This window comes from Drosophila miranda, chromosome XL, assembly GCF_003369915.1.
Source record: "Drosophila miranda strain MSH22 chromosome XL, D.miranda_PacBio2.1, whole genome shotgun sequence".
In the NCBI taxonomy this organism is placed as follows: Eukaryota; Metazoa; Arthropoda; class Insecta; order Diptera; family Drosophilidae; genus Drosophila; species Drosophila miranda.
The window spans coordinates 24906372-24930914 of NC_046673.1; the positions used below are offsets into that span (position 1 = coordinate 24906372).

A 24543-nucleotide genomic window follows, 5' to 3' on the forward strand; every position below is an offset into this window, starting at 1 on the left:
AGGATTACCAGGGGAGGGAGGGAACAGACAGACCACGGAATGCCCTCCTAGGCAAGTTGTTAGCATTAAGGCGGCTCTCGCCGCAACGTGTGGCAATCACACTGTCCACCAGGACACACTGTTGTATTCTGGAATGGCTTCCCCAATAAGTATGCTATCCGCAAGGTATGACCGCTCTTCAATCCCAATTACCAATTCCCATTTTCCAGCTTCCAGATCTGTTTTCCACATTTCCAGATCCTGCTTTTGTTGCACAGTGTGAAAACCTGGGGAGCCCCAAAGTGAAAGAGGGCGTTGCATGTAGGTGCGTCGCATCATCATCATCATCATCATCATCATACGCCTGCTGATAATCGTCTGGCGGCTACTGTGCTGCGGCTGTGGCTTTGGCTATGGCTATGGCTGCAGCCTGGGCCCTGGGGCTGCCTCCGAGGTGCGCGTGCGCGCCCTGCCACCGATAAGATCGGGGAAGAGCAGAGGCACAGCACAGGCAGAGGCAGAGGCAGAGGCACAGAGTCAGGCAATAAGCCATACTAATAGGCTCTGGGCCCTGCTTCCCGCACTGATGGGAAGATGGGAGATGGCGATGCAAGATGAAGGGAACCTCCTTCACGTCTGCCACACTCCGCAGTACACTCTGCTTTATTTGCCACATTTGTATGAATAATTTAATTATTGTTTAAATGTTAATTAATGCAACGTGAGAGGCAGCGACTGCGACAGCGAGGCAAGGCACTTCGTACGTGTTGCACCTCCACTCCACTGCCACTGGAGGATGCCGCTCCACTCTCCAATTTGACAGACAAGCATTCAACATTCGGGGGCATTAACAGGCTGCTTCACTGACAACAACCGTAACGGAAGAGGGAGCATGCGAATGATGGGTGGGGCTTTGGCTGGCACAGAGTGAAGATGCAAGAGTGGAGCCATACGTAAATGTGTGAAATTGTATATGATTCAATAGGGATCTCAGAGCGGGGACAGACCTGCCCTGAGGAATGCTAAAGGATGCCACAGATACATACATATAAGTGACACACATGAATGCCACATTATTCGCCACAATTTCCATTGTTGTTTACTTAACAGAAACATCAAATTTTCACCCGAAAACTTCCGGGGGACACTTCTCCGTCATTTATTTGCCCTTTGGCTCAAATTTCCATTTTGTGGCATAACAGAACGGATGAGGCAGAGCGATAGAGAGGGATAGAGTTCCCGAATCTGATATTCGTTCTCCCTGCCAATTCCATTTTCAGCCTTCCAGACCATGCAAGCGATGGACCGACAGAATGCACATTTCGATACCCTATCTATCCACATGTGTCTACATGTTTTTTTTTATGTTTTTTCTAATAAGAACGTACGAGTATTTATTCTTGAAGCCAGTGCCTCCAATCAATTTAAATAATTTTATTATGTTACAATATTTTGTTCGATTTTCAGTCATTCCTTAAGTCTGACACTTCGGGGCATGATGCAATTATACAAGGTGGTCTCGTCGGGAGCCGAAGTTCGTTCGTGTTGTCCCTTATCGTCAGTGCATGCTTGCTTGTTGATGAAGGTTGTTCACGGACGAATTTTTTGATATATTCTTAACCCTTATGTCCCGACAACAACAAAATTATAAAAAGCATATAATAAAAATACCACAGAATTAGAAGTAATCTTTATATATTATGTAAAAGAACATTTTAATATAACTAAAAATGTTGAAGAAAAATTATTAATGGCTGCATAAAATTAATATATCAGTAAAATCATTTTATTTTAAAATTTTCAAACCCACGGGCCTGTTAAGGGTTAATCAACATCAACATATACCGTCTCACTCACACTCACTATACTATGTGCCCTTCACTCGCACTTATTGCTAGCATACGTTAAGGGACTAACTTTTGCCGACGAGACCACCTTGTATAATTGCATCATGCTTCGGGGTATCTACAGCTTCGGGTCCACCACTGCTTCCCTCCTCTCTCCTTACGATCACTGTGTTTGTTTCTTTTACTCGCTCTGCCGCTACCGCTGCCCCTGCACTGCCCCTACGCCGACGTCTGCGTCAGCGTCTATGCAGTAATCCGAAACCGCAGCGATTAGCAGAGAATTCCTCTCTCGTTCTCGCTCTTTCTCTGTGATTCTTCCGACAACGGTAATTAGAACAAATGGCGAAAATAAACAGTTTCTGCGCTGGCAGAAGAACAGAACTTGAAGGCAGAACAGAAAAAACACAAGAATAAAAACCGAGGCAGAAACGTAAACCAATTAAAAGGATCGTCGTGAACAGGGGGATAGGGGTAGGATTTGGGGTAGGAGTAGGGGGACAATGGGGTTTCCACTTACATATGCAGAAATCAAGTGGCACTGTTGTTGCTGCTGCTCTCCCGCTCTTCTTTCCGTTCTTCGCTAGAATTCGGTTGATGGGTTGCCGGGTTGCTGGGTTGGGGGGTTGGGTGTCCGTTTTGTTTATTTAGCTGCGATTCCCGCTTATTGTTATTGTTGCACAGTGGAATGCGTTGGCTGTTTATGCTACACTCTAGAAACGCGCTAATTGAGTGCGAATTCCAATGTTGCTGCTGCTGCTGCTGTTGCCGTGCCTCCCTGCGTGGGGGAGTGTGGCGCGCGGGATTACCGTTAATTGAGTAACTAGAAAGATCACTTTGCTGATAGAGCTTTGAAAGAGCGCAGGCAGGCAGGCAGGCGGAAGAGAGTGATTGACTAAGTGCGTAAGAGAGAAGACACCTGCACATACACACACACACACACACACGCGCGGATCACGGATCAAATAGCGAGGGGGGGAGGGGGGGGCAGGCAGACGATGCTCAATTAGTTAGCTCGTAAATTTTCATATTTTTTGTGGATGCTTTTTCTGCTCACAGAGGGGGGCTGCACACGCACACACGTACACAGGAAAAAAAATCTTAGCACTGATACGAAAATACAGTAACTGTTTGCTGGTTTCTTGGTTAATATACGATATACATGCGTTACGACAACGCTCGCTCTCTCGCTTTGCTTTTTCGTCAGAGCACACACACCACACACGACCGTCAGCGCCGAAGTTTGTTTGGATTTTGAATTGAAATATTGAAATATTGCAGAAATGACTCAGTGTAACGCGAAATTGAGCATCGGCTGGCCTCGGCTCGATTCGTTTTCTGTCGGCTCTGCTGTGAACCGCCGCTTGCATGAATGAAAACAGATATACGTACGGCTGACTGCTGCGGTAGCAGCGACGTCGACGGCGCTCAAGTAGGTGGTTGGCCACTGCGCTCGTTCTCGCTCTCTCTCTCTCTGACTGGCTCTCACGCTCGCTCTCCCTCTCTCCGTGCGGCTTATCAGCTGCTGCTGAGACCGGCATTTGCTGGTGTCTGTCTGTCTGTCTCTCTGTTTCTGTTCTTGCGGGGGTTGTTTCTGCTCTTGCGCGTCGGTGGCCCCCACGGTTGGCTGGGGCCGCGGCGCTGCCATTGGATGCCGCCCGGCCGCTGAGGGCTGCCTATCACAGGTGTCGGGCCCCCAGCAACGGGGGTAGCTGCCTAACAGACCACTAACATAGCAGAGCCGAGTGCTGTTAAAGGCGCACCTGAGCAGTGTCCGGCAGGGGACCAGCCCCCTCTCAACCACTAGGTGGCTGCCATTTGGTTTGCCCGCTCTCTCGGCGACTCTCTGCAGACGTAACCCCCCTCCGACACACGAGCAGACCCTATACAAATGACATGTTTCTTAAGAAAAACCACAACAGCAACAGAGAAAGACGCGGCAGAATACGAAGGGGCTGCATAAATAATGTGCTCAAAAACTACTTTGCCAATAGCCTTGCGTGGAGAATATAACGGGAGAAGGGAATGGTAGCAAGAGAGCGACATCCCTTCCCGTGTAAGAGACAGCGGTAGGCAGGGGCAGGCATTATTCATACATAAAAAGCCAATTAAAAATGTATAATAAACCCCGCGCCAAATGCAACAACCCCAAAAAAGCCAGGAAAAAGAAACGCGACCCACAGTGGCACAGTGGGACAAATCCAATGGGAAGGTGAGAGACAATAAAAAATGTTATCAATCAAAGGACCCACTGTTCGGAGCAGAGGCGACAATGGACCTGAGGCATGTGAGAGTTTGTGGGTGGTAGAGGAGATGGGGGACGGTACACGGCAAATTAGATGTAAAATAATGAACATTTCAATTAAAATAATTAATATTACGGTCAGGGGGTTCCTCCTTTGGGGGGATGCTGCACTAAGCACTCAATTAACCATTTTAATGTTTATGGATCTGGTTAGGCCGAAGGTCTGGGGCAGGGATGGTGTGCTTTTTAATTATAATTAAACATGCGAGCCGCCTGAGTGGGTGCTGTGCTGCCACCCACCCCTTACTCACATTTCCTCACTCTCCTTGGTTCTGGCCAGGACATAATCACTTAGCCGCGTGCAGAGCCGCATTTAGAATTAATTCCACTCAAGTGCGTTCCTCTGGCCCCAGCAGCCGAGTGAGAGTGAGCAAGAGAGTGGGGAGCAGAGAGACACACAAATAAAAAAAAGCACGTGGCTCTGCATTCACCGTTAGAGTAAATTTCGCGAGCGCAACAAATTGCACGCTAATTGCTTATGTTCAATTAAGAAAAAAGAAGCCAAAGCCTGAGCAAAAGCAAAAGCATTTGCCAGCACATTCGACAACTCCCACTCAAACCACTCTTCGGCTCTGGCAAGGCGTATGAATTCAGGGTGCAGCAGTCCCAGGAAGCACTCTGAAGATAGTCGAATAACTTGAAGGGCTGTGAATATGCAACTGGAAAAAAGTGAATGCCCACCGTACCTCCAATTAACACACCATTGGCTCTGCCTTCGGAATTCGACACGACACACAAGCACACGGACACACGCGGTGTGCGCTTTCCCACAAGCCAGAACCAGAGCATAACAGTTGCTCGGAGAGGGAGATGGAGAGAGGCACAGCAGCCAGAGAGGACTGCTTTTTGTTTTGGTTTTGATCCCTTGCGCAAATAATTGCCTAATTGTCTCTCTGTTCTGTTGTCTCACTCTTTCTTCTTGTCTCCCGCTCCGTGCATGCAAATGGCAGCGCATATTTCTTATACCCAAATCCATTTCCATCTATTAATTGGCAGCCCTCCCTCCCGCAGCTGCTGGAGCAGCTGCTCCGCAGGACTCGGGCACTTTTTTACTCAATTAAGCGCTTCTGCAAATACAAAATGAGAGAGAAGAAACGGAGAAGCAGAGCAGCGTTCCACTTGAATTCTAGCTGCGGTTTGCGGCAGGAGAGAGGGATTAGGACACTGGTCTCGATTTCCATTTCCAGTCCCGTTTCCCAGGCGGCGAGGCGAACACTGTGTTTGCATACGTCATTAAAGATGGCCGACCCTAGCTCTCTCTTCTTCAATCGTCATCTTCCTGGCCCTCCCTTTGTTCATTTGCATGGGGAAATTACATACATATGTATGTATATTCTCTGCCATCAACCTGATCGCCTGTCAACGCGCGCTCTTTTTCCATCGCTCTCGCTCTCGCTCTGATCTCTTTCACACACTTTCGCACGCAATTTCTTAATACAATTACTATTGATGTTGATTGCTCTTCGACTCGGCCCGTTTCTCTTTCAAATGCAAACAAGAGCGGTGACAGACGACCAAACGGGATCAAAGCTGCGCCTGATTGCAGGCCATTGTGCGACGTCATCACAATATCAGATTTCAATGCATAATTTACGGCCTGCGGCTGTAACTGCGACTCCGACTGCACTTTAAAGTCCACAAAAATCTTAGCCCATGCTAGCTCACCGCCCACCCACCAGGACGGGGCATTGCGACATTTGCTCTTGATAAATGATACGGCGCCGCCTACGCGAACGCGTCAAGGGTTGCCGCATTTTGCGGTGTGCCGCAACGCCGATCAAACGCGATAAACGTTGACAGTGGTCCGGTGCGGGTCCGGGCGGGCCGGAAAAGGGCAGGGGTGAAGGTTACGGCAACGACAGCGGCAGCGGCAGCAGTAGCAGAGACTGTGGTTGACAGTGCAAACGGGTGCAAGTCAAAATTAATTAGAATTTTTCAACAAGAACTGACTGACACACACACACACACACACACATGAAAACCTCGACTTTGGAATACCCTTCACAGCAGAGACTTACATTTACTCGAATGCAGAACGCTAAATAAAAATCATACAAGTACCACAACTGTGGCGATTTTCGGATTTTCCTGTCTATCAAGCAAGTATCATATGCCATTCCTCGGCGGTAGAGCAGACAGAGTACTGTCTGGAGCTAATGTACCGCGGAGCAGGAGAAAGGGAAGCGTAATCACGAGCATTGAGGTAAATTGAAATCAGTACAAAACAGAACAAAACAGAACACAACAGAAGAAGCAGAATACAAAACAAAAAGTAAAAAACGATCATTAATCATCGGGCGAAAAGGGTTGACACGCATCGCAAGGGCGAGCGCAGGGTGGCTGCCTCTGCCAATTTTCCTGGTTCTGCTTCTGCTTCCGCTTCTTGACCGGAGAGTCGCAGCGCCAGCTCAGACCACAGCCCCAAACAAAGACACGGGAAGGGAGTTAGCTTAATGCATTTAATTTCTCCTTCCATGTTAACGGGGAGCACTTGGGCGGCGTACACTAGTTGCTGGACGGGGAACCTTCCATCAACCTTGATGACGACCCCGAAGAGGAGGACGATGTTTCCTGGTCCTCCCCATCCTCCTCCTCGTCGGAGGAGGAGGAAAAGTCGAGCAAACCCTGCATAAGCTCCAGGCTGCGGCCGTTCACCATCTCGGTCAGAGTCTGCGCACAGCGCCGATCCTTCATCATCCGCTCGATTTCGTTGTGGGTGGCGTATGGATCACCCAAAAGCCCATTCCGTAGCTTCTTGATGCAGCGGCGCTTGCGGCGTTGGTCGTGCGCGCCCGTCTGCTCATCCAGCAGCAGATTCACGGCTCTCTCCACGTTGTTCCCGGCCTCGCTGAGACGGACTCGGACCAGGGCCTCCGGGTAGCCCATGGCCGTAATCACCATCACCCGACGCTCGGTCTCCTCTACGTCCACAGCAGCACCTTCTTTTGCTCCTGCTGCTGGTTTTGCTGACGGTGTTATGGATTGGACCTTCGGTGCTTTCGACATCTCGCTTGCTTTACTTTTCGCTTCTGCTTTGAGCTTCGTTTCAATAGCGAGGAGAGATATTCACGCGGCAAAAGAAGATGCTGATACTGTGCCCTCTCTCGTGCTCCTTTTTATACCCGATACTCAAAATGAGTATTGGGGTATATTAGACTTGTGGTAAAAGTGGATGTGTGTAACGTCCAGAAGGAATCGTTTCCGACCCCATAAAGTATATATATTCTCGATCAGCATCAATAGCCGAGTCGATTGAGCCCTGTCTGTCTGTCCGTCTGTCCGTCTGTCCGTCCGTCCGTCTGTCCGTCCCCTTCAGCGCCTAGTGCTCAAAGACTATAAGAGCTAGAGCAACGATGTTTTGGATCCAGACTTCTGTGATATGTCACTGGTACAAAAATATTTCAAAACTTTGCCCGGCCCACTTCCGCCCCCACAAAGGACGAAAATCTGTGGCATCCACATTTTTAAAGATACGATATAACCAAAAACGCAGAATCGTAGAGGATGACTATATGTTCTAGAGTGTAAAATCTCAACCAGATCGTATAATTATTATAGCCAGAATCAAGAAAACAATTTCATTCTTTCTCGCTCTGTCTCTCTCTAACACACAGGTTTCATGGTCGGCTTTGCCAATTGCAAAATATGAGTTCAAGGATCTCAGAACCTAAAAGAGTCATAGCAACCAAATTTGGTATCCACACTCCTGTGATATCGGACCTTGACCGTTTCGTGTCCAAATTTCGCCACACCCCCTTACGCCCCCGCAAAGGACGAAAATCTGGGGCATGCACAAATCTCAGAGACTATTAAGGCTAGAGTAACCAAATTTGGTATCCGCACTTCTGTTAGATCTCACTATAAAACGTATATCTCAGAATTTCGCCTCACCCCCTTCCGCCCCCACAAAGGACGAAAATCTGTTGCATCCACAATATTGCACATTCGAGAAAACTAAAAACGCAGAATCATAGATAATGACTATATCTATCAGATTGCTGAATCTGGATCAGATCGGATCATTTTTGTAGCCAAAAGCAAGATATCAATTTGCAGTGGCTACGCAGGGCCCGACGTCACGCTCAGACTGATTTTCTGTCTCTCTCGCACGCACTCTTTGTCGTGTCGTTTAATATTAGCGGCGTCTGCCGGAGGAGAGCCATACTGACTAAGTATCATGTATAAATGTAGAGTTGCGGTGTCCGCAGCAACTCACAACGTTCCCCCTCGTTGTTTCTACATTCTTTGTTGTTGTTCCCGAGCCACCGAAATCGCTCTCCCAACAGCAGGCCTGAAGACGTAATTGTATACCCTCACTGAGACTATAACAATTCCAATCAGATATTTACAGCTCTCAAATGTACACGGTGCATCCAATTATATCTAGCCACGTTTAATAAAGATCAAGCATACAAATTAGACGCATGGAATAGGTAGGTATGCCTTGACCAGAAAAAATTTTGGTCGTCGAAGTGAAAGGGCATAGGAAATTCAATGCTCCGCCAATGCTGATCTGCGAGAGCAGCAGCGTTGTTTGCCTCTCTTTCTGTAGTTACGACGTAGTTCTCCTGTTGCTGTTGTTCTCTCTCCCTTTCGTTTCCTTATTAGCTTCTTGTTCTTTTTTGACTGCCGCTCTCTCATTTCTATGAACAGTTATATCAGGCTGTTGTCGATATATGCATATGTATGCATGTATGTTTGTGTGTAGGGTGTTTTGAAAGGAAAAATCTTGTGTGTGGGTAGCGATTGTTTTGGCTGCTTTTGGCGCACTGGCAATAAGTTACAAACAATTATACGCATATATACACACGCACACACACATACAAAGAAAAGGCAGAGGGTTCCACAGCTGCTGCTGCTTTCCGTCTGCCACTTTGACTTTGACTCCTATGTATTTATGCGCTGCACAATTTTAAATAATCACCCCACTGGGAAATTTCAAGCAAAATACCCTTTCGTTCAGGCGCTCGCTCCCTCCTCTCTCTCTGTCTTTCTCTATCGCACTTTCTGTGTGTTTATGTGTTATTTACACTGATTTATTGCCATTTTCTTTTGGTTTGTTCTGTTTTTGGTCACTGTTTTGGTCTTCTTCGTTGGCTCGAGGGATGGGAGAATGCGGAAAGGGCTACGACGAACAAGTGGCCCGTAAAAAGCACTGCCAAACCCTCATCTATCACAATTTCTGGCCCGTTCTGCTCAGTTTTGGGTTAAAAACGCATTATTGTGCTTTTCTGGTAATTGAAGTTTTTAGTTTTCATTAGCCGGACAGGGGACAAGGGATACGACGTCGACAAGGGACAACATGATGAAGATTGCAACAAAGAGGTGCTCGGAATGGGGGGAGAAGAAATAAGAGAAAGTAAAATAAATTACACATTTAGATTAACCCATTAACGACGGTTGGGAAATGAGTGTGCGCCAGTGCCATCCAACGAATATGGTATGTATGTACATACGACCCAAAGAGAGGGGAATGGTTCACCGACGACTTTTCCAAAGGGAAATATAGTAGAGTAGCAGATTATCGTTACAGTCGCCACTTTCGTACAATTGTTTGCTGGCGCTGCAGCGGAAATTTTAAAGCGGAAATTGAAAAGTTTTTCCCAGCGATTCCTTCCAGAACCTTTTTGAAATATGTGCGAAACGTGCACAGTCCTCGCCGATACTTATCAGGAGTTTCGGTGTCGAAGTCAGAGTCGCAGAGCTGGCTTTGCCGATTGTTCGATTTTACAACAAATGGCAAAATCACTTAACACGCCGTTAACACCCACATTAGTTGTACTTGGCCGCACACACACACACAGACATGCACACACACACACGCATAGAGGGAGCCAAGAGCACGTGACAGTATGAGAAAGGAGTGGGACAGGCAGCGTTCCACTTACAGTTAGAGTTTCAATTACTTTAGCCACCACCAATGCCCCGCCAGGGAAAAAAGCCTCTCATAATCGAATTAAAGGAGAGTGTGGCAGTGGGTGAGAGTGAGAGCGAGAGCGCTTCAGTGGACGACTGAGTCATTAAAAACGCAGGGAGAACGATTGCACGCAAATTTACTGGTACCACCGCCGCTTTCCTGCCCACCCGCTGCTGCTGGTCACACGCACACACACACACACATGTGTAGCACAGGGAAACTATGCATGGAATTGGCAATCGCACGTGTCGCTCTGGTCACCCGAGATAAGCAACTGCCGCCGCGTGGCCCTCGATCTCTTTCGCTCTCTCTGCAGAGAGAGGGAGAGATACCATCGATGGACGGATGATGAACTACGAGTTGAATGAGAGAGAGTGAGTGCGTTGCCTATTTATGACTTCGAATCCGATTGCCAGATCTATTTCTAGCGAACGATAATCGTTATTAATATTATTAGTGTTTGCGCGCTGCAGGCACACCCTTCCCCGCAGAGAAAGTACTATGGCTGTGGCAGACGAGGGACCGCGGGGATGTGCGGTGTTCGGCAGGACACTGCTCGAGATTTTTCGGAAATCCCTTGAAGAACTCTAAATGAGGGACCAGTAAGATCTAATAGGATTCCCTCCAAAGCCAATGAATAATTGAAATAATTTGAAATTCCCTTCTCAGGCAGGGTATCCTCGCATTCGGTGTTCAGTATTCCGTATTTTCCTGATGTGTGCCCGCAATTTTTTTCCAAGGCGATGAACTGTGAATTGGAAAATTGAAGCTTAGTGGGACACAAAAATGGCCGATAGATGGCATCTCTATAGATGGGAGCACGCACTCCCAAAAGGGATTTGGACATATTAGGGGGAAATGCCTTGGATCGGATCCGCACTTCCCCCCTTCCCGCCACCATGGAGCGCATTCGACTTTTCTGACCAGAAATCCACCTCAAATTGACCCTGTCGTCACATACGCAAAAGGGTAATGGGGCGGGGCCTACCCTTTACCCCTACCCACCACCTACTCAAAGGTTTTATGTCACACAAATTAACTCTGTGATCTGGATGCAATGGTATTGAATATGGAATGAAATGGAAGCCAAGCTTAGCAAATCACAAATTTATGAGACAATCCATCAATGCCAGGCGGAACGGTTTTCAGGGGACTAGGGCAGGGGACTAGGGCACCACGAAAACGACCACGAGCGGCGCACCACCAGTCTAATCGCTTCCCACGATCGGCAGAGGCACTGGCAAAGGAAGAGCTACAGCCAGAGCGGCTAGCATTTCCATATGTAAAATTGCGCCTTTCATTAATCCGTAAATTAGAAGCATCGAATGATATCTGCGTCGCTTCCCTGACTGGAGTGCACCGCACCCCCTGTTCAGTCCCATGATACAAATCACTGCACACACACACACACACACATGCATACACACAAGCACATGAATGCCATATGAAGGGCAAAGGCGACAGCGAACCCAAACCCAAACCCAAACCCGAAATTCCTAACCCAATCCCACCACCACCACGGGAGCGCACAGTGGCCAAGCGAGCGGCAAATACCCATCCGAAATTTGAACAGGAAGAATCCATACTGACTACTTGATTATCAGACAGGAATATTAGGAATAATAAATTGTATATCATATAGATTGATACCCAATTGCATCTCTAATTGAACCGAGTGATAATAAGCAACTTTGCTCCTTGCTCTGCTGCCATTCCATCCCACTGTGCGACCCGCCATCGGCTTGAGCCTCGGTCTCGGCTTCGGCCTGGCACTGACATGTCAGCGGGAGAGAGAGACAGTAAATGGTTGGACAATCCTTGAAAGGAAATGACATTTTTATGCTCGATACTTAAAGAGTATAGGGGTATATTATATTTTTTGGTAAAAGTGGATGTGTGTGACACCCAGAAGGAATAGCCGAGCCAATATTGCCATGTCGGTCTGTCAGTCCCGAGATCAGTCAGCGCCTAGATCCTAGAGACTATAATAGCAGGAACAACCAAATTTTGTATCCAAACTCGGATCATCACTATAGCCGGAAGGAACAATAAAAGTCCAGTGGCTACGATAGCATAGCCACCCGTTTACTCATCCCTCTCTTTTACACCCACGCACACTCTTCATCGTGCAGTGGGCGTCCTCTGGCGGAGGGGGCCACACTGACTGAGTATCGGGTATAAATGTAGAGTCGCAGCCCTAGCTGCGACTCACAACGTTCCGGCTCGTTTATATTAAAACTGTATTAGCCAGACAGCGACGCTGGCAGAGACGCGGACGTTGCAGCGTTGCGGCGGCGCCTGTCAAAATCAGCAGCGCGTTAGGGCATTTGAATGAGAGGAGGACGGAGCAACCCCACTGCATCTCCTCCCTTGTTCCTTGTTCCTTGCCCTGTCCTGCCCTGACGGCACCTTGCCAACAAACTGCACGCAGTGAGGCATAAAAAATGCGCCTGTCGGAGCAGAGAGAGAGAGAGAGCGGCTCAGGACAGGACATCAGGACTCAATTCGAGTGTGAAAGCGGAGCGATGGGCAGCCGCGACAGAATGTGACATAATCAAATTACCAAATGTCCTTCGTATGGGATGCATCCCAATTGTTGGAAGGAGGGACTTAGAATTTTCTTTCCCTTTCGAAAATCTGTAAGGAAATTCTCCAATTCTCCGAATCCCATTGTGAATCCCCAGGAGAACCTTCCACGTGTCGCGTTGATGATGATCCAAGAGGGAGGTGCTTCTGCACTTCACGACGGTATGGCTGAGCTCTTCTGGGATCGGCCCCAGCAGGAATCAGAACACGAGCAATTGCCAAGCCACGGGGGGAGACTTCAATGATATCAGAATGTTGGTGGCGAAGCTGACTTCCAAGTCTTCCCTAGAGGCCAGAGAAGATGCAGGAGAAGCATTTGGTGGAGCTCGTGCACCCAACCGTCGCCGCCTCATAACAGACGCCAGTCAGTGGCTCGCGTAGAGACAACGACTGCCTTCCACGCACTGATCGCTTCGATGCTCAAGAAGCCCAGAAAAAAGTATGATTCAAAAATATCCCTTAATCCTTCATCCTGTATCCTGTATCCCATATTCCAAATCCTCTTCATAAATAAAATGCCTGTGGACACTGTGGAGAACTCACCTTGAACTCGGGGGAAGTGGGAGTGGGCGTAGGAGTGGCCGCGGGATTCAGCTCGATGTTGATGTTGTTGGGCTCCATGATGAGGCCCAGGCTCTGGAGGTTGCACACCTGCGGCATCTGCATGGTGGGCGTCGGCACCTTGAGCACGGCGACAGTGCAGTCGATGCTCGAGGCTGTCACCGTGGCCGTTGCGGGCAGCGTCTCCGGCATCCTGTCCTCCCTCCTATTCTTTTATGTGTGGTGCTCCTCCTCCTGGTTCCTGCCGTCGCTCTGCAATGGGATGGAAGGAACGACATTGGATTTATTCAGACGGAAGCAAGGGATCAAAGGGACAGTATCAATAGCTAAGAGTGGGCCCAAAACACAGGTGTTTTCTCGTTTAAATGCGAATTGCGTTTGCAATTTATTTTTAGCGTTCAGTTTTGGTATAAGTTCAAAGATCCAAAGTAATTCCTACGATAATAATAGTAGCACGAGGCGCCTCTGGGCCCAAAAATACAAAACGTACATATACAAAAAAAAAAGATTACAGGATGAATGCGGTTTATAAATTAAAGGATAGGCAGGCACCGCACATCCGTGCGGGATAGTATACAGGCTTAGGCCTGCTGACGTCTCCGAATTTCTCCAGGCAAATCCTCCAGCTTGACGCTCGTCTCCTGCCGTGTGGTAACCTCGCGCAGCTTGACAAGACCCTGGGCCAGCTCCGCGTCGCCCAGGACGACAACCAGGGGGATCTGGTGCTCCTCGCAGTGCTGCAGTTGGACCAATAGCTTCGGATTCAGCTTGTACGAGTGCTCCGCCTGTGGAAGGGGAGATTGGGATTCGATTACAAGGTTCCTTGAATACAAAAGGGAGCTCCTTAAACGCACCTTGATGCCTGCATCCCAGAGCTGGTTGAGAACGCGCAGCCGCTGCTCGTGGAGACCCTTGTGAGCGGATGCCACGTACGCCTCCACATCGTTGGTGCGAAGCTTCACCTTGCTGGCCGCAAACCGGGCCTCCAGCACTGCGAATATCCGCTCCACGCCAATGGAGACACCCACGCAGGGAACGGCCTTGCCGCGTGTATCGAACATGCCTACCAGGTTGTCGTACCGACCGCCACCGGCCACAGATCCCACGGTGGCCTGCTCCGCGGTCTCCCCGTTCTGCTGTGGGGACTTCGCCGGGGATCTGCTGCTCGGCTCCGCCTTGAGCACGCCCTCGTAGATGACGCCCGTATAGTAGTCGAGGCCACGCGCCAGGCTCAGGTCGAAGCTTACCCGTTTGTCCAGGCCGAAGATGGAGCAGTACTTGAGCAGCAACTGCATCCCCTCCAGACCCTTGACCGCATTGGGCACTGCCTTGAGCTTGGGGTCCGCCAGCAGCTGCTCCACCAATTCCGTTCCGCCGCTTAGGCGCACATACTCGCCAATCATTTCGGCCGTTGCCTCGTCTAGGCCCTTCTCCGTCACCATCTCCTTGCGCACATCCGCCCAGGGGGACTAGAAGAAGAATAATCTTGATTAATGCATATCCAAATCAGAGGTCACACGTCAGAGGCGTGTCCATGTCCCAATCTACCTTGTCCAGCTTGTCCACTGCCGAGCAGATGGCGCGGAAGCTCTCAGCCGGGACGCCGCAAGCCTCGAACATGCCGTCCAGCAGCTGGCGGTGGTTCAGCTTTATCACATAATCTCCAATTTCGAGCGTGTCCAGGATCTCGGCCACGATCTTCACGCACTCAGCGTCGGCAAGCATAGGGTCGTAGGTGCCGGCGATGTCGAAGTCGCACTGGTAGAATTCCCGGTACCGGCCGCGGGTCATGGCCGGGTTGTCCCGCCGATAGACCTTGGCGATATGGTAGCGCTTGATGCTGGATATCTTGTTCATGGCCAGGTAACGGGCGAGGGGCACGGTGAGGTCGTACCGCATGGACAGGATCTCGCCGCCCTGGTCCTTCAGGTCATAGATTAGCTTCGAGTCCTCGCCGTACTTTCCAGTGAGCACTTCCTGTAGATGGGGAATGGGGGAGTCTATAAGCTCGCTACTGGGCGGGGGAGAGGGACGGGACTCACCTTCAACTCAAAGACGGGCGTGTCGATGGCCTCGCCACCGTGGCGCTTAAACACCTGCACAATCTTGTCCAGTACGCCCTGGCGCAGCGTCATCTGCTGGGGGGCATAGTCCCGGGTGCCCTTGGGCGTCTTCAGGGTGAATTTCTGGCTGGTGGGGGCCGCATCGCCGCCTAGTTGGGCCTTGAGGGCCAGCAGGCGGGCGACTTCCTCATCGATCTGCAAGTAAGAAGCGGTAGGTAGCGCTGCAATACTTTTGTCACAGTTGGTAAGCGGTACTTAGATGCTAACCTTATTGATCTGTGCTTGTTGTTGTTGTTGTTCTTGTATCTGTTGTTGCTGTTGTGGCTCATGCTGATTTTGTTGTTCTTGTTGTTGTGGCTGTGCTTTTTCAATCGTTGATCTCGCGCGCACACCGCCAGGCTCCGCCAGCTGGTACGTTGCACACTGAAACGCAGCACTACAGCGCCACTGGCGGCCAATTGAACGCAACATATGTTTTTTGTCGGTTTTGGTTTTTGTTTTTGTTTTTGCTTTTGTTTACTTTCAAACGTTTTTTTTGTTACTTCGTTTGTCTTTTCTCTCTCTCTAACCTTCTTATTTTCTTTTCTGCTCAAAAATCGGCCAACTTTCTTTCGCAATTTGCTTTTTCAAACCTAATTAAACAACAACAACAATAAATGAAACTTTTTTAGATTTGAGCCTCTCGTTCGCTTGCGGTTACTTTTTTCGACTTATTTTATGACTAAATTGTGTTAGTGATGAAATAAGGTGAATGTACAATAAAAACGAATGCCTGCGTATATATGTGTGTGTGTGTGTGTGTGTGCAGTCTAAACCAAATGTAGTCGAAGCCAGAATTAAAAAACAATACAATATAATATATTGCGTTCCATTGACCGTCAGCGCTGATACGTTTTCTTTCGTTTTTTTATTGAAACACTTTTATATGGCACTTGAACACTCGGAGGGAATCGGAACGGAACCAAACAGGAATGAGACGCGCGGCGGCTGGATGAGTGGGGTGGGTGATTGTGGGTGGTGGGCTTGAAGGACACACAGTTCGCTGAACTGAACACTGGTTCTCAAATCCTTTGCATCAGTGTTCCGCCAGATGGCAGCACTGGGGGGACAGGGACAGCTGATCTTGCATTCACACACATGCACAGCACACATATGCACACACTCATGCAGAATTTTGACACTAGACGTCGAGTTTCTTAGAAGATAATGCGGTCTAGCAGGTTTTTGTGGGGAGGGGGGGGGCCACGCAACAGAACAGCTACTATAACCACCATGTGCCCGTCGCATATGCCTCCTGCTTGACCAGTCTCCATCATTCGCCAGTATTAGTCATTCAGTCAGTCAGTCGGTCACACACTGAATAGAAGTACAACAATGCTAGAGGCCACAAAACCTCTCTTGACAACTGCCCGAATGTGGATGGATGTGCATTTTGATGTGAGGTGGAGTGGGATTCAAGCGGGATTCGTCCATTTGGATGTATGTATAATTTAAGAGTGCAATGCCACAGCAACAAGACAAAAAACAAAAGCAACAACGGCACAAGCGAATGTGAAAGTTTGCAGAGCGCGCGCGCTCTTTGTTGCTTTTGTGTTCGCATTATTGCTATTTCTGTTTCTCCTTCTGCTGCTGCTGCTGGCTCTGCATTCAATCTAATTACTGTAAAATCCGATAAATTGAACTGCCAACGCAGCACTGAATCACAGAGCGGCAGTTGCGTGGATTCTGATTCTGTAAATGCTGACGAAATACCTAACCCTGATTGCGCCCTAGGATGGTGATGGTGCAACAGGGTTTGGGATAAGCAGCAGCCATTCAGTGCAGAAGGGAGTTGTGTGTGGGGGGTGAGGAGACAGAGGGATACGAGCAATTACAAGAACAATTGCATTATTTCTATGTACACACACAATGGTGGTCATTGGTTACGGCCAGTGGCTGGTGGCTGTTGCTGCTGGGGGCTGTGGCATGCATATGGTGGGGGTGAGGGGCTGCTGTGCGCATGTAGCAAACAGAACACTGACCTTCTCCTTGGACTCCTTGGCTCCCTTCAACTGACGCACGAGATCGCCTTGCTCTTTAATTTGCTCCAAAATCTGTTCACGCGAATCACTCATATTCCAGCCAAAGACAATATTAAAATCGGCAGCACGAGAGGCACAGCAATCGCAGAGTACACTTTTTCGCGGCAGTGGCGGATTTTTGCGAGGCGCAAAGAATATATTTTACTTCCTGTCAAGGGGGGTTTCGGGAGACGTCAATTCAGTGAAATATACTACCTGACGTCACAAATTTTAAAATATACCGTAAAAATACTGATAAATTATTAGTATTCAAGTTACATCATATTCATCGTCTTTGATATTCGGTTTAATATTACTAGCTAGCAAAGGCCTTCAGCTCTCAACTCATAATTTTGACCGATTATTAAATCGGTTTCCTACAAGAATGGTTAAATTTAAGTTTTCATCTTTATTGCATTGCTTGTAAAATAAGGTTTAAGCTAAACCGGTCAACAACAATTTCCACTAAATAATTGTACGTACATGGTAACTACATAATAACTACACATTTGCTACATATTAACTACATTTGTATGTAATTACCAAAAGCGACACCTAAGGGGGTATATTTTTGTGCTTGTTTATTAATATAAGCTTCATGGAAGCGCTAGCGTGAAAAACCTCCATTTTGCCTCCGTTTTTGACATGCCCTTTTTCTGACATTATTAAAAAAAATTAAGATTTTGATGGCAGGAATTCGATGCTATTCGATGGACATGGCTCTAAATGCCATTTCTACACGGTTTCTAGATTGGTGCATTGGACAAGAAGATGGGTCCATAACGCGTCTTAAAATAAACTGGAAAATACTATGAAAATTTTGCAAGGTGTGTGAGCTAGACATGGTGGCAAGAAAATCAGTGTGACCTCGGACTTGGCGATAAAATATACGGTCCAAATATACATATGACATACCGATGACAAAAACTTAGCCCACTTAAGGCCACTCTATTTAAATAGTTCAACGACTTGAGGTAAATGGCGAAAAATATTACTGATTGTAGATCCATGCCATCTTTCCTCTGAACTTAAAAAAGAACAACGATGTCTTTCACCTGAACTGCGCTAAAATGATTCCATTTCCATTAGTTTCGGTGGAATACCCCCCTGGCTGACAAGGTGTTAATCGTTCACCGTCAAGGATTGACGACCATATTCCTCGATTTTGGTATTCCGTGGGTCCCTTTTTTTTTGGATTGTGTCTAAAATAAGGTTTAAATAAATAAAACGTAAGTGAATTAACCAAACCACCAGCTGATTAATCCTTTAGTAATCAAATTTTTGTTGTGTTTGTTTTTTCATTATCGAAGCACAAATATCGATATTAGTGTGCGATAGGCGGAGCGAATCAGCAGCAATTATTTAAAAATTGTTCATTCTGACGAAGTGCATTGTGTAATCGATACACCGTCGAATTCAAAACAACTTTCCTTCCAAAAACGATCATAACAGCTGTATGAGCTGTAACTCCTCAAAGTCTGACTCAAGCTGCCCCCAGCCACGCAGACGCAGACCCATGTAGATTGCAATGCGTCAGCTGCGCTGCCTGGTTGTTTAAGCTGATTCTCTCAAAGCTCAAGTAAGTTTTATTTATGGATAGGAGCTGGCTACTTGGACTCTCTTTGATTGTGTCTGCACGTACGGAAACTGAAAGTGTGCCACTAATGTGAGAGCGTTATCTGGGAGCAGAACGTTCTCACCTCTTGCAGAGCTTACTGTCTAAGCTTATTCTCTACGCGATCTTTCTCTCTCTCGCTCTCTCAGTCTCTCTGGCAGGCTGTGCAGTGTGTGTGTCGTGTGCATAAGCTACAGTTAGAAGTATAGATGAAAATGAAATCGATAATAGATGGAGCGGCGCCAATTTTTTGCGAAGCGGAGTCGAAGTGCGGCCTCGGGATCCCCGAAGCTCCATCAGTCGGTCGCGACAACTGCTTAGTGACGGGTGACGGTTGTGGTCCCACACCATATAATTTATACATATATTGCCACACACACACACCCCATTACGAACTAACGGCGATCGGTGATCCGTGGTTGAGAGACTGAGCCAAGCGACAACTTCTTCGGCGCAGCATTTTGTTATAATTTTAATTTTTTCATCCTCTGCTTCTGTTGTTTTTATTTTTGTTATATTTTGTTTTTATTTTCGCCTGCGACCGTATTTTTTTCGGTGGCTCGGTTTTTTTCGAGTTTTTTACGGTCAAGGCTTGAACCTGACCGATCGCTTTGTAAACGTTTGATTTGTGTTAATATTGTGTGGCCCGTTGGCAGGCTGATCACGAAAAATGAGGTAAGAAATGGGGCTGGAAAGAGCGTGGAGGGGAGGGATGGAAGGTGGTGAACCGTTCATCCAACCCATGATGTGCACAGTGCACTTGAATAGGTACCGCTTATCGGAGAGCATATATGTAGATCTCATTTTGATGGAGAAGTAGCTCTTATCGGAGGAGATTGCACCTCTGCATCGATCCCTTTCTTTGTAGAGCAATCTCTCCGCTTATAACATTTCATTTGTGTAAATATCAGCAACAGAAAATAGAAATTAGATATTACCAACGTCTGTATGTTCAGGTGGCATATGTTTCCTTTTCTCCACTTTAATCAGTTCTTAGACATGTGGTTCCTTAGAAACAGACATACCCATGCAGAGTATTACAGAAGAGAAAAAAACCAATCACAGAAACTAGCACAGATAGACATCAGCCGCTGTTCTGTTCTGTTTTGTTCTGTTTTGTTCTGTTCTGATGTTCTCTTATCGAGAACTTCTGCATTGCTCGCTTTTTCTTGTGGCTTGTACTGGCTTTTACTGCAGGTGTAAAAAAAAAACGTCAATTAGCGGTTTAATGGTTTATGGCCCAGAGTTTACGATCCGCCAATAAGTTCTACATAGTACAGGGCTGAGATATGGGGGCGCAGCCATAGAGATATATGATAGCCGAAATGAAACAGAAAATAGCCATTCATTCAGCAGGAAATCGCTGGGATATACTGTATAAACTTTATATTGGGATATTCTGATAAGACATTTGTATGACAACACATTGCTAAGAAGTCACAAATTCAATTACAAAATGTTTACTCGTAAAATCAGGGATTTACAATACAATATCCGAGTTTGGATGCTGATTTGACAGTCCACCCTCATGCCATACCCAGCATCTAAAACTGGTTTTTTTTTCGCATCGTCAAAAGTTCCCCTGACCTCTGGAAATATCTGAATAAATTATAGAAATCGCATGGATAGAGCGGAACGGAGGAGAACGTGCAATTATCTGCTGGGTTTTACAACTGATGAATGGGCATTGGCGTTGGGGCTGAAGCTGAATTAGCACTCAATTAAATTGCATTACCGAAGGTACAAAAGGTAGGACCACGTCCGTCCTCCCTGACGTCACGGGAGTCTTTATCTCTTTGGAACTGGTAGACGCACGATCCAATGACGGGGCACTTCCATTGTCACCGACTGATAAATTTTTTTAAATTTCTTTTTGGATTTGAGCGGACTGCCTAGTGTTGCCGATTTCGTAATTAATAGATGTTTGTTCTGGGAGCCCTCTGAAGCATTTTCATCTGGAATACATCTTCAAAGTTACAGGATTTTTAATTTGGGATTGGGATTCCATATCAAACTTTCCACAGCATCCCAGATGAGAATCGTTATCATTTTGCCATATCTAAAGACCACGCCCTAGTCCACGTCCAAGTCCAAGTCCAAGTTCAAGTTCCATAGGAAATCCCTGTCACGAGCGCCACTTGAGAGTTCTCATCGCTTCCTCCGCTTATCGCAGGACTAATTACGAGTAAAACCTACGTAGATCTAAAGCTCTAAAGCTGTTTTATGGCTACCGTCGGCACCAACGGCGGCAACGCATGTTCAATTGGAGGCGAGGCCATGATCCGCGGAAAAATCGACAAAGAATGATCCCCGACGCCGAGGGCCCCTCGAAGTCAAAGGGGCCTTAATCTGCGTACGCGTATCGTGTCGTATCGTATGGATCACGTATCGCTAGGATGCGATTATACGCAATGACCGGCATAATCATAAAAATGTCTCTCCGAAGAAATCTACGTTAATTATAGAAAATTGCTTGTTAATAGCACTTGTCGCGTTTTGTGATCCGTCGGTTGGCATTTTTATGAGCACACCGATCAAGAACGCTATCAGAAAAGCCGATAAGAATGGTACACACGGACACCCCTCTGCCCCTTTTGGAAGGTGCGGTATGGGGCCCGAGGGTCTCCAGTGCGTGATGATGACCAGCTGAAATGGCAGACACGGCGGTGAAAAATGTCCCGTGTCACGGCCACTCGAGAACTGGACACTCATTTATCCACGATCCCAGATAGCGGCTATATTTATGCCCTGGATTCCAGGGTCGCTACGTGTATTCCCGGTATCTTGCTGTTGAATCTTCTTTTCGGAATCTGCTTCTGTTGAAAGGCTGGCTATTTTCGGATCTCCCTGACTCCATTCTTTTTTTTCTTGTCCTTCGGTCTTTTGGTACTGTCCTACTCCATCGTGGTATCGTGATGTCGAGGCACGCGTGTCATTCCGACTGGTTTTTTATGAATCTTCAGACTTCAGTCAAGATTTTTTGATCTTCCTTGAGGTTCATCCTTGAGGTTAATTCTTGGTCCATTACTATAGTGTACAACATTGGCGTAGGGTATGCCGCATTCCTTCTGCGTGGACGGCAATTCGAAGGTGACTCGGCGATTCCCAGACCAGAACTCGGACTGCGACTGCGATCGCGATCAAATCAAAACATTATAGAGCTAATCAGAAAACGCAGATCTGCAGACCGATAGGGTATTCGATTAAACACTCGACCAAATCCCACTTGAACCACTCGAGCGGAGAGCTGGGTTGGTTTTGGAGTGGAGGTTGGAGTTGGCTGTTGATTGAGGATTGAACACTGAAAATTTAAAATTGATGATTGATCACTGATGGGTCCCGTCTCTCATTGCTCTTGGAACTGCTTGCAGGTTGGTGTGCAACAAAAAGACCCTTCTATGGGTTCTGCTGGCAGCCGTCCTGGTCACCGCATTGACGCTGGGCCTCGTCTTTGGGTTAAGGAGCAGCGGAACGCCCCTCATCACCGGCGCTGTGGTCTCGAACGGTATCGGATGCGCCGCCATAGGCGGGAACATGCTGGAGGAGGGCGGCTCGGCCGTGGATGCGGCCATCGCCACACTGCTGTGTGAGGGCCTGCTGTTGCCCCACTCGATGGGCATCGGAGGGGGCTTCGTGGCGACCATCTACACAAGAAGTACGCGTCGCGTGGAGACGGTGATTGCGCGCGAGTCGGCACCGGCGGCGGCCCACAAGGACATGTTCGTAGGCCAGACGGAGATTACGGGTGCCCAGGCCGGGGCCGTGCCGGGGGAGATCCTGGGCTACTGGGAGATGCACCGCAAGTACGGTCGCCTACCCTGGAAGGCCCTCTTCCAGCCGTCGATAAAGCTGGCACGCGAGGGCCACGTCGTGTCTCGCTACCTGGCTGCGGCAATCCAATCGAAGCTGAGCCAGATCCAGGACGAGCCGTCGCTGGCCTCCATGTTTCTAAATGAGAACGGGGAGGCCTACGTGGAGGGCGACTACATGAAGCGCACCACTCTGGCCGACACCCTTGAAAGGATTGCGGAGAACGGAGCCAGCGAGATCTACGACGGGGGCGAGACTGGGCGCAAGTTCGTGGAGGACATCCAGAAGCTGGGGGGCATCATCACCGAGCAGGATCTGAAAGACTACCGCGTGCAGTGGGATAGCGACGGGCACATCGCGGCCAACGTGACTGGCGGGTACACCTTGTACACCACGCCCCTGCCCAGCAGCGGCCCCATTCTGGCCTTCATCCTCAACGTGATGGGCGATCTCTACACGGACGACAAGGGTGTATACTGGCAGCGCGCCGTGGAGGCCTTCAAGCATGCCTACGGGCAGCGCACGAACCTGGGCGACTACCTCAGCGACCCAGTCAGCGGGCCCAGCATCCAGGAGACTCTCGAGAAAATCCTCAGCCCCGAGCTGGTGGCCGATGTGCGCAAACTCATCCATGACGATACCACCTCCCAGGACAATCTGTACTATGGGGCCAACTTTTCCGTGGAGGCCGACCACGGCACCGCCCATATGAACGTCCTTGCCACCAACGGCGACGCCGTCTCCATCACCAGCACCATCAACAACTAGTGAGTGTTGGGAGATCAGGGAATCCGAATCCGTATCCGAATCCGCAGCTAACAAATGTTTGCTTTTGCAGCTTCGGCTCCAAGGTCGCCTCCGCACAGACGGGCATCATCCTGAACGACGAGATGGATGACTTCTCAACGCCGGGTGTGATCAACAGCTTCGGCGTGCCCGCCTCCCCGGCCAACTATATTTACCCCGGCAAGCGTCCAATGTCCTCGATGTCTCCCGTCGTTATTGTGGATAGCGACGGAAATGTACGTCTCCTGGTGGGGGCTGCTGGTGGCACTAGGATCACCACAAGCGTGGCAATGGTAGGGCGTCAGAAAATGATTTAATATCAGAATACCAGCAGATTGCTTATGTATGCTTTTCCGAACGCAGGTCATAATGAAGTACCTCATTCGCCACGAGACCATGGAGCATTCCGTCAACGATGGCCGCATTCACCACCAGCTGGTGCCTATGCGCGTCCACTACGAGAGCGAGGTGGAGAGCGAAATTGTTGAGTATCTCGAAAAGGTGGGCCACACCATGTACCAGGAGCCGGCTGGATCCAGCTTCGCAGCCGTGACCGCCATCGGATCCCTGAATGATCCGGAGCCGTTCTTTGACCGCCGCCGCATCGGTAGTTCCCTAACTCTGAAAAATCGCAACAAAATGCAGCACTAGTGGCGTGGTTTAAGCAGCACTTGGTGCTCGTGATTTCAGTTTTATTTATTAAACATAGTATTATTTTTAGTCACAATTAAGGAGGAGAAATGCAGAAACTGTAAATAATTGTTAAAGAATATTTCGAATAGAGAATACTGTGGCTTCGATTTTTTTTATGTAAATAACCGGCTTGAAGAGCCGAATAAAAAAATGTTGTTAAAAAAATTCTGTTTCAATCCAATTCAAATTCAAATTCGAGTAATACGTCCCGTATGTTCCTGAAAAGATATTTGATTGTATGTTTTTTTTAATTTTTAACGCTTATTTTGTTTTGTTTTGCATTTTTCTGCATTGTTTCACTGGATTGCATTCACGCTCGTGTCA

The 24543-nt window shown here is 48.1% G+C and overlaps 4 protein-coding genes and 1 long non-coding RNA gene across 7 annotated transcripts in view; 2 read left to right on the forward strand and 3 right to left on the reverse strand.

Moving 5' to 3' along the window:
- Positions 1 to 17366, reverse strand: part of LOC108159813 — a 56079-nt gene extending 38713 nt beyond the window's left edge. The window contains 2 exon segments of the mRNA XM_017293387.2: positions 13175 to 13444; positions 17277 to 17366. Coding sequence (XP_017148876.1) covers positions 13175 to 13384 — 210 coding nt within the window. The 5' untranslated portion in view covers positions 13385 to 13444; positions 17277 to 17366.
- Positions 6574 to 7209, reverse strand: LOC108159829. Its single transcript, XM_017293410.2, has one exon. The coding sequence runs from the start codon at positions 7132 to 7134 to the stop codon at positions 6634 to 6636; it is 501 nt and encodes a 166-aa protein (XP_017148899.1). The 5' UTR covers positions 7135 to 7209; the 3' UTR covers positions 6574 to 6633.
- On the forward strand, positions 9369 to 11688 carry LOC108159833. The gene is made up of 3 exons (XR_001775359.2): positions 9369 to 10419; positions 10503 to 10647; positions 10715 to 11688. It is a non-coding gene; the product is annotated as an uncharacterized LOC108159833 (long non-coding RNA).
- LOC108159792 (histidine--tRNA ligase, cytoplasmic) lies at positions 13545 to 17514 on the reverse strand. Of its 3 annotated transcripts, none has more exons than XM_017293375.2 (6): positions 17277 to 17514; positions 15523 to 15663; positions 15235 to 15450; positions 14741 to 15169; positions 14047 to 14661; positions 13545 to 13977 (listed from the first exon to the last, which is right to left on the reverse strand). In XM_017293375.2, exons 1-6 carry the CDS (start codon positions 17367 to 17369, stop codon positions 13774 to 13776), a joined length of 1698 nt encoding a protein of 565 aa, XP_017148864.1. In that variant the 5' UTR covers positions 17370 to 17514; the 3' UTR covers positions 13545 to 13773. The 3 variants fall into 3 exon arrangements, with proteins under 3 accessions (XP_017148864.1, XP_017148847.1, XP_017148856.1); XM_017293358.2 differs by having other exon boundaries at positions 15523 to 15887; positions 17277 to 17362; XM_017293367.2 differs by lacking the exon at positions 15523 to 15663 and having other exon boundaries at positions 17277 to 17513.
- Positions 17515 to 19213: 1699 nt separating this feature from the next.
- On the forward strand, positions 19214 to 24384 carry LOC108164943 (glutathione hydrolase 1 proenzyme). The gene is made up of 4 exons (XM_017300931.2): positions 19214 to 19605; positions 22302 to 23507; positions 23579 to 23819; positions 23890 to 24384. Exons 1-4 carry the CDS (start codon positions 19601 to 19603, stop codon positions 24175 to 24177), a joined length of 1740 nt encoding a protein of 579 aa, XP_017156420.1. The 5' UTR covers positions 19214 to 19600; the 3' UTR covers positions 24178 to 24384.
- The last annotated feature ends 159 nt before the right edge of the window (positions 24385 to 24543 follow it).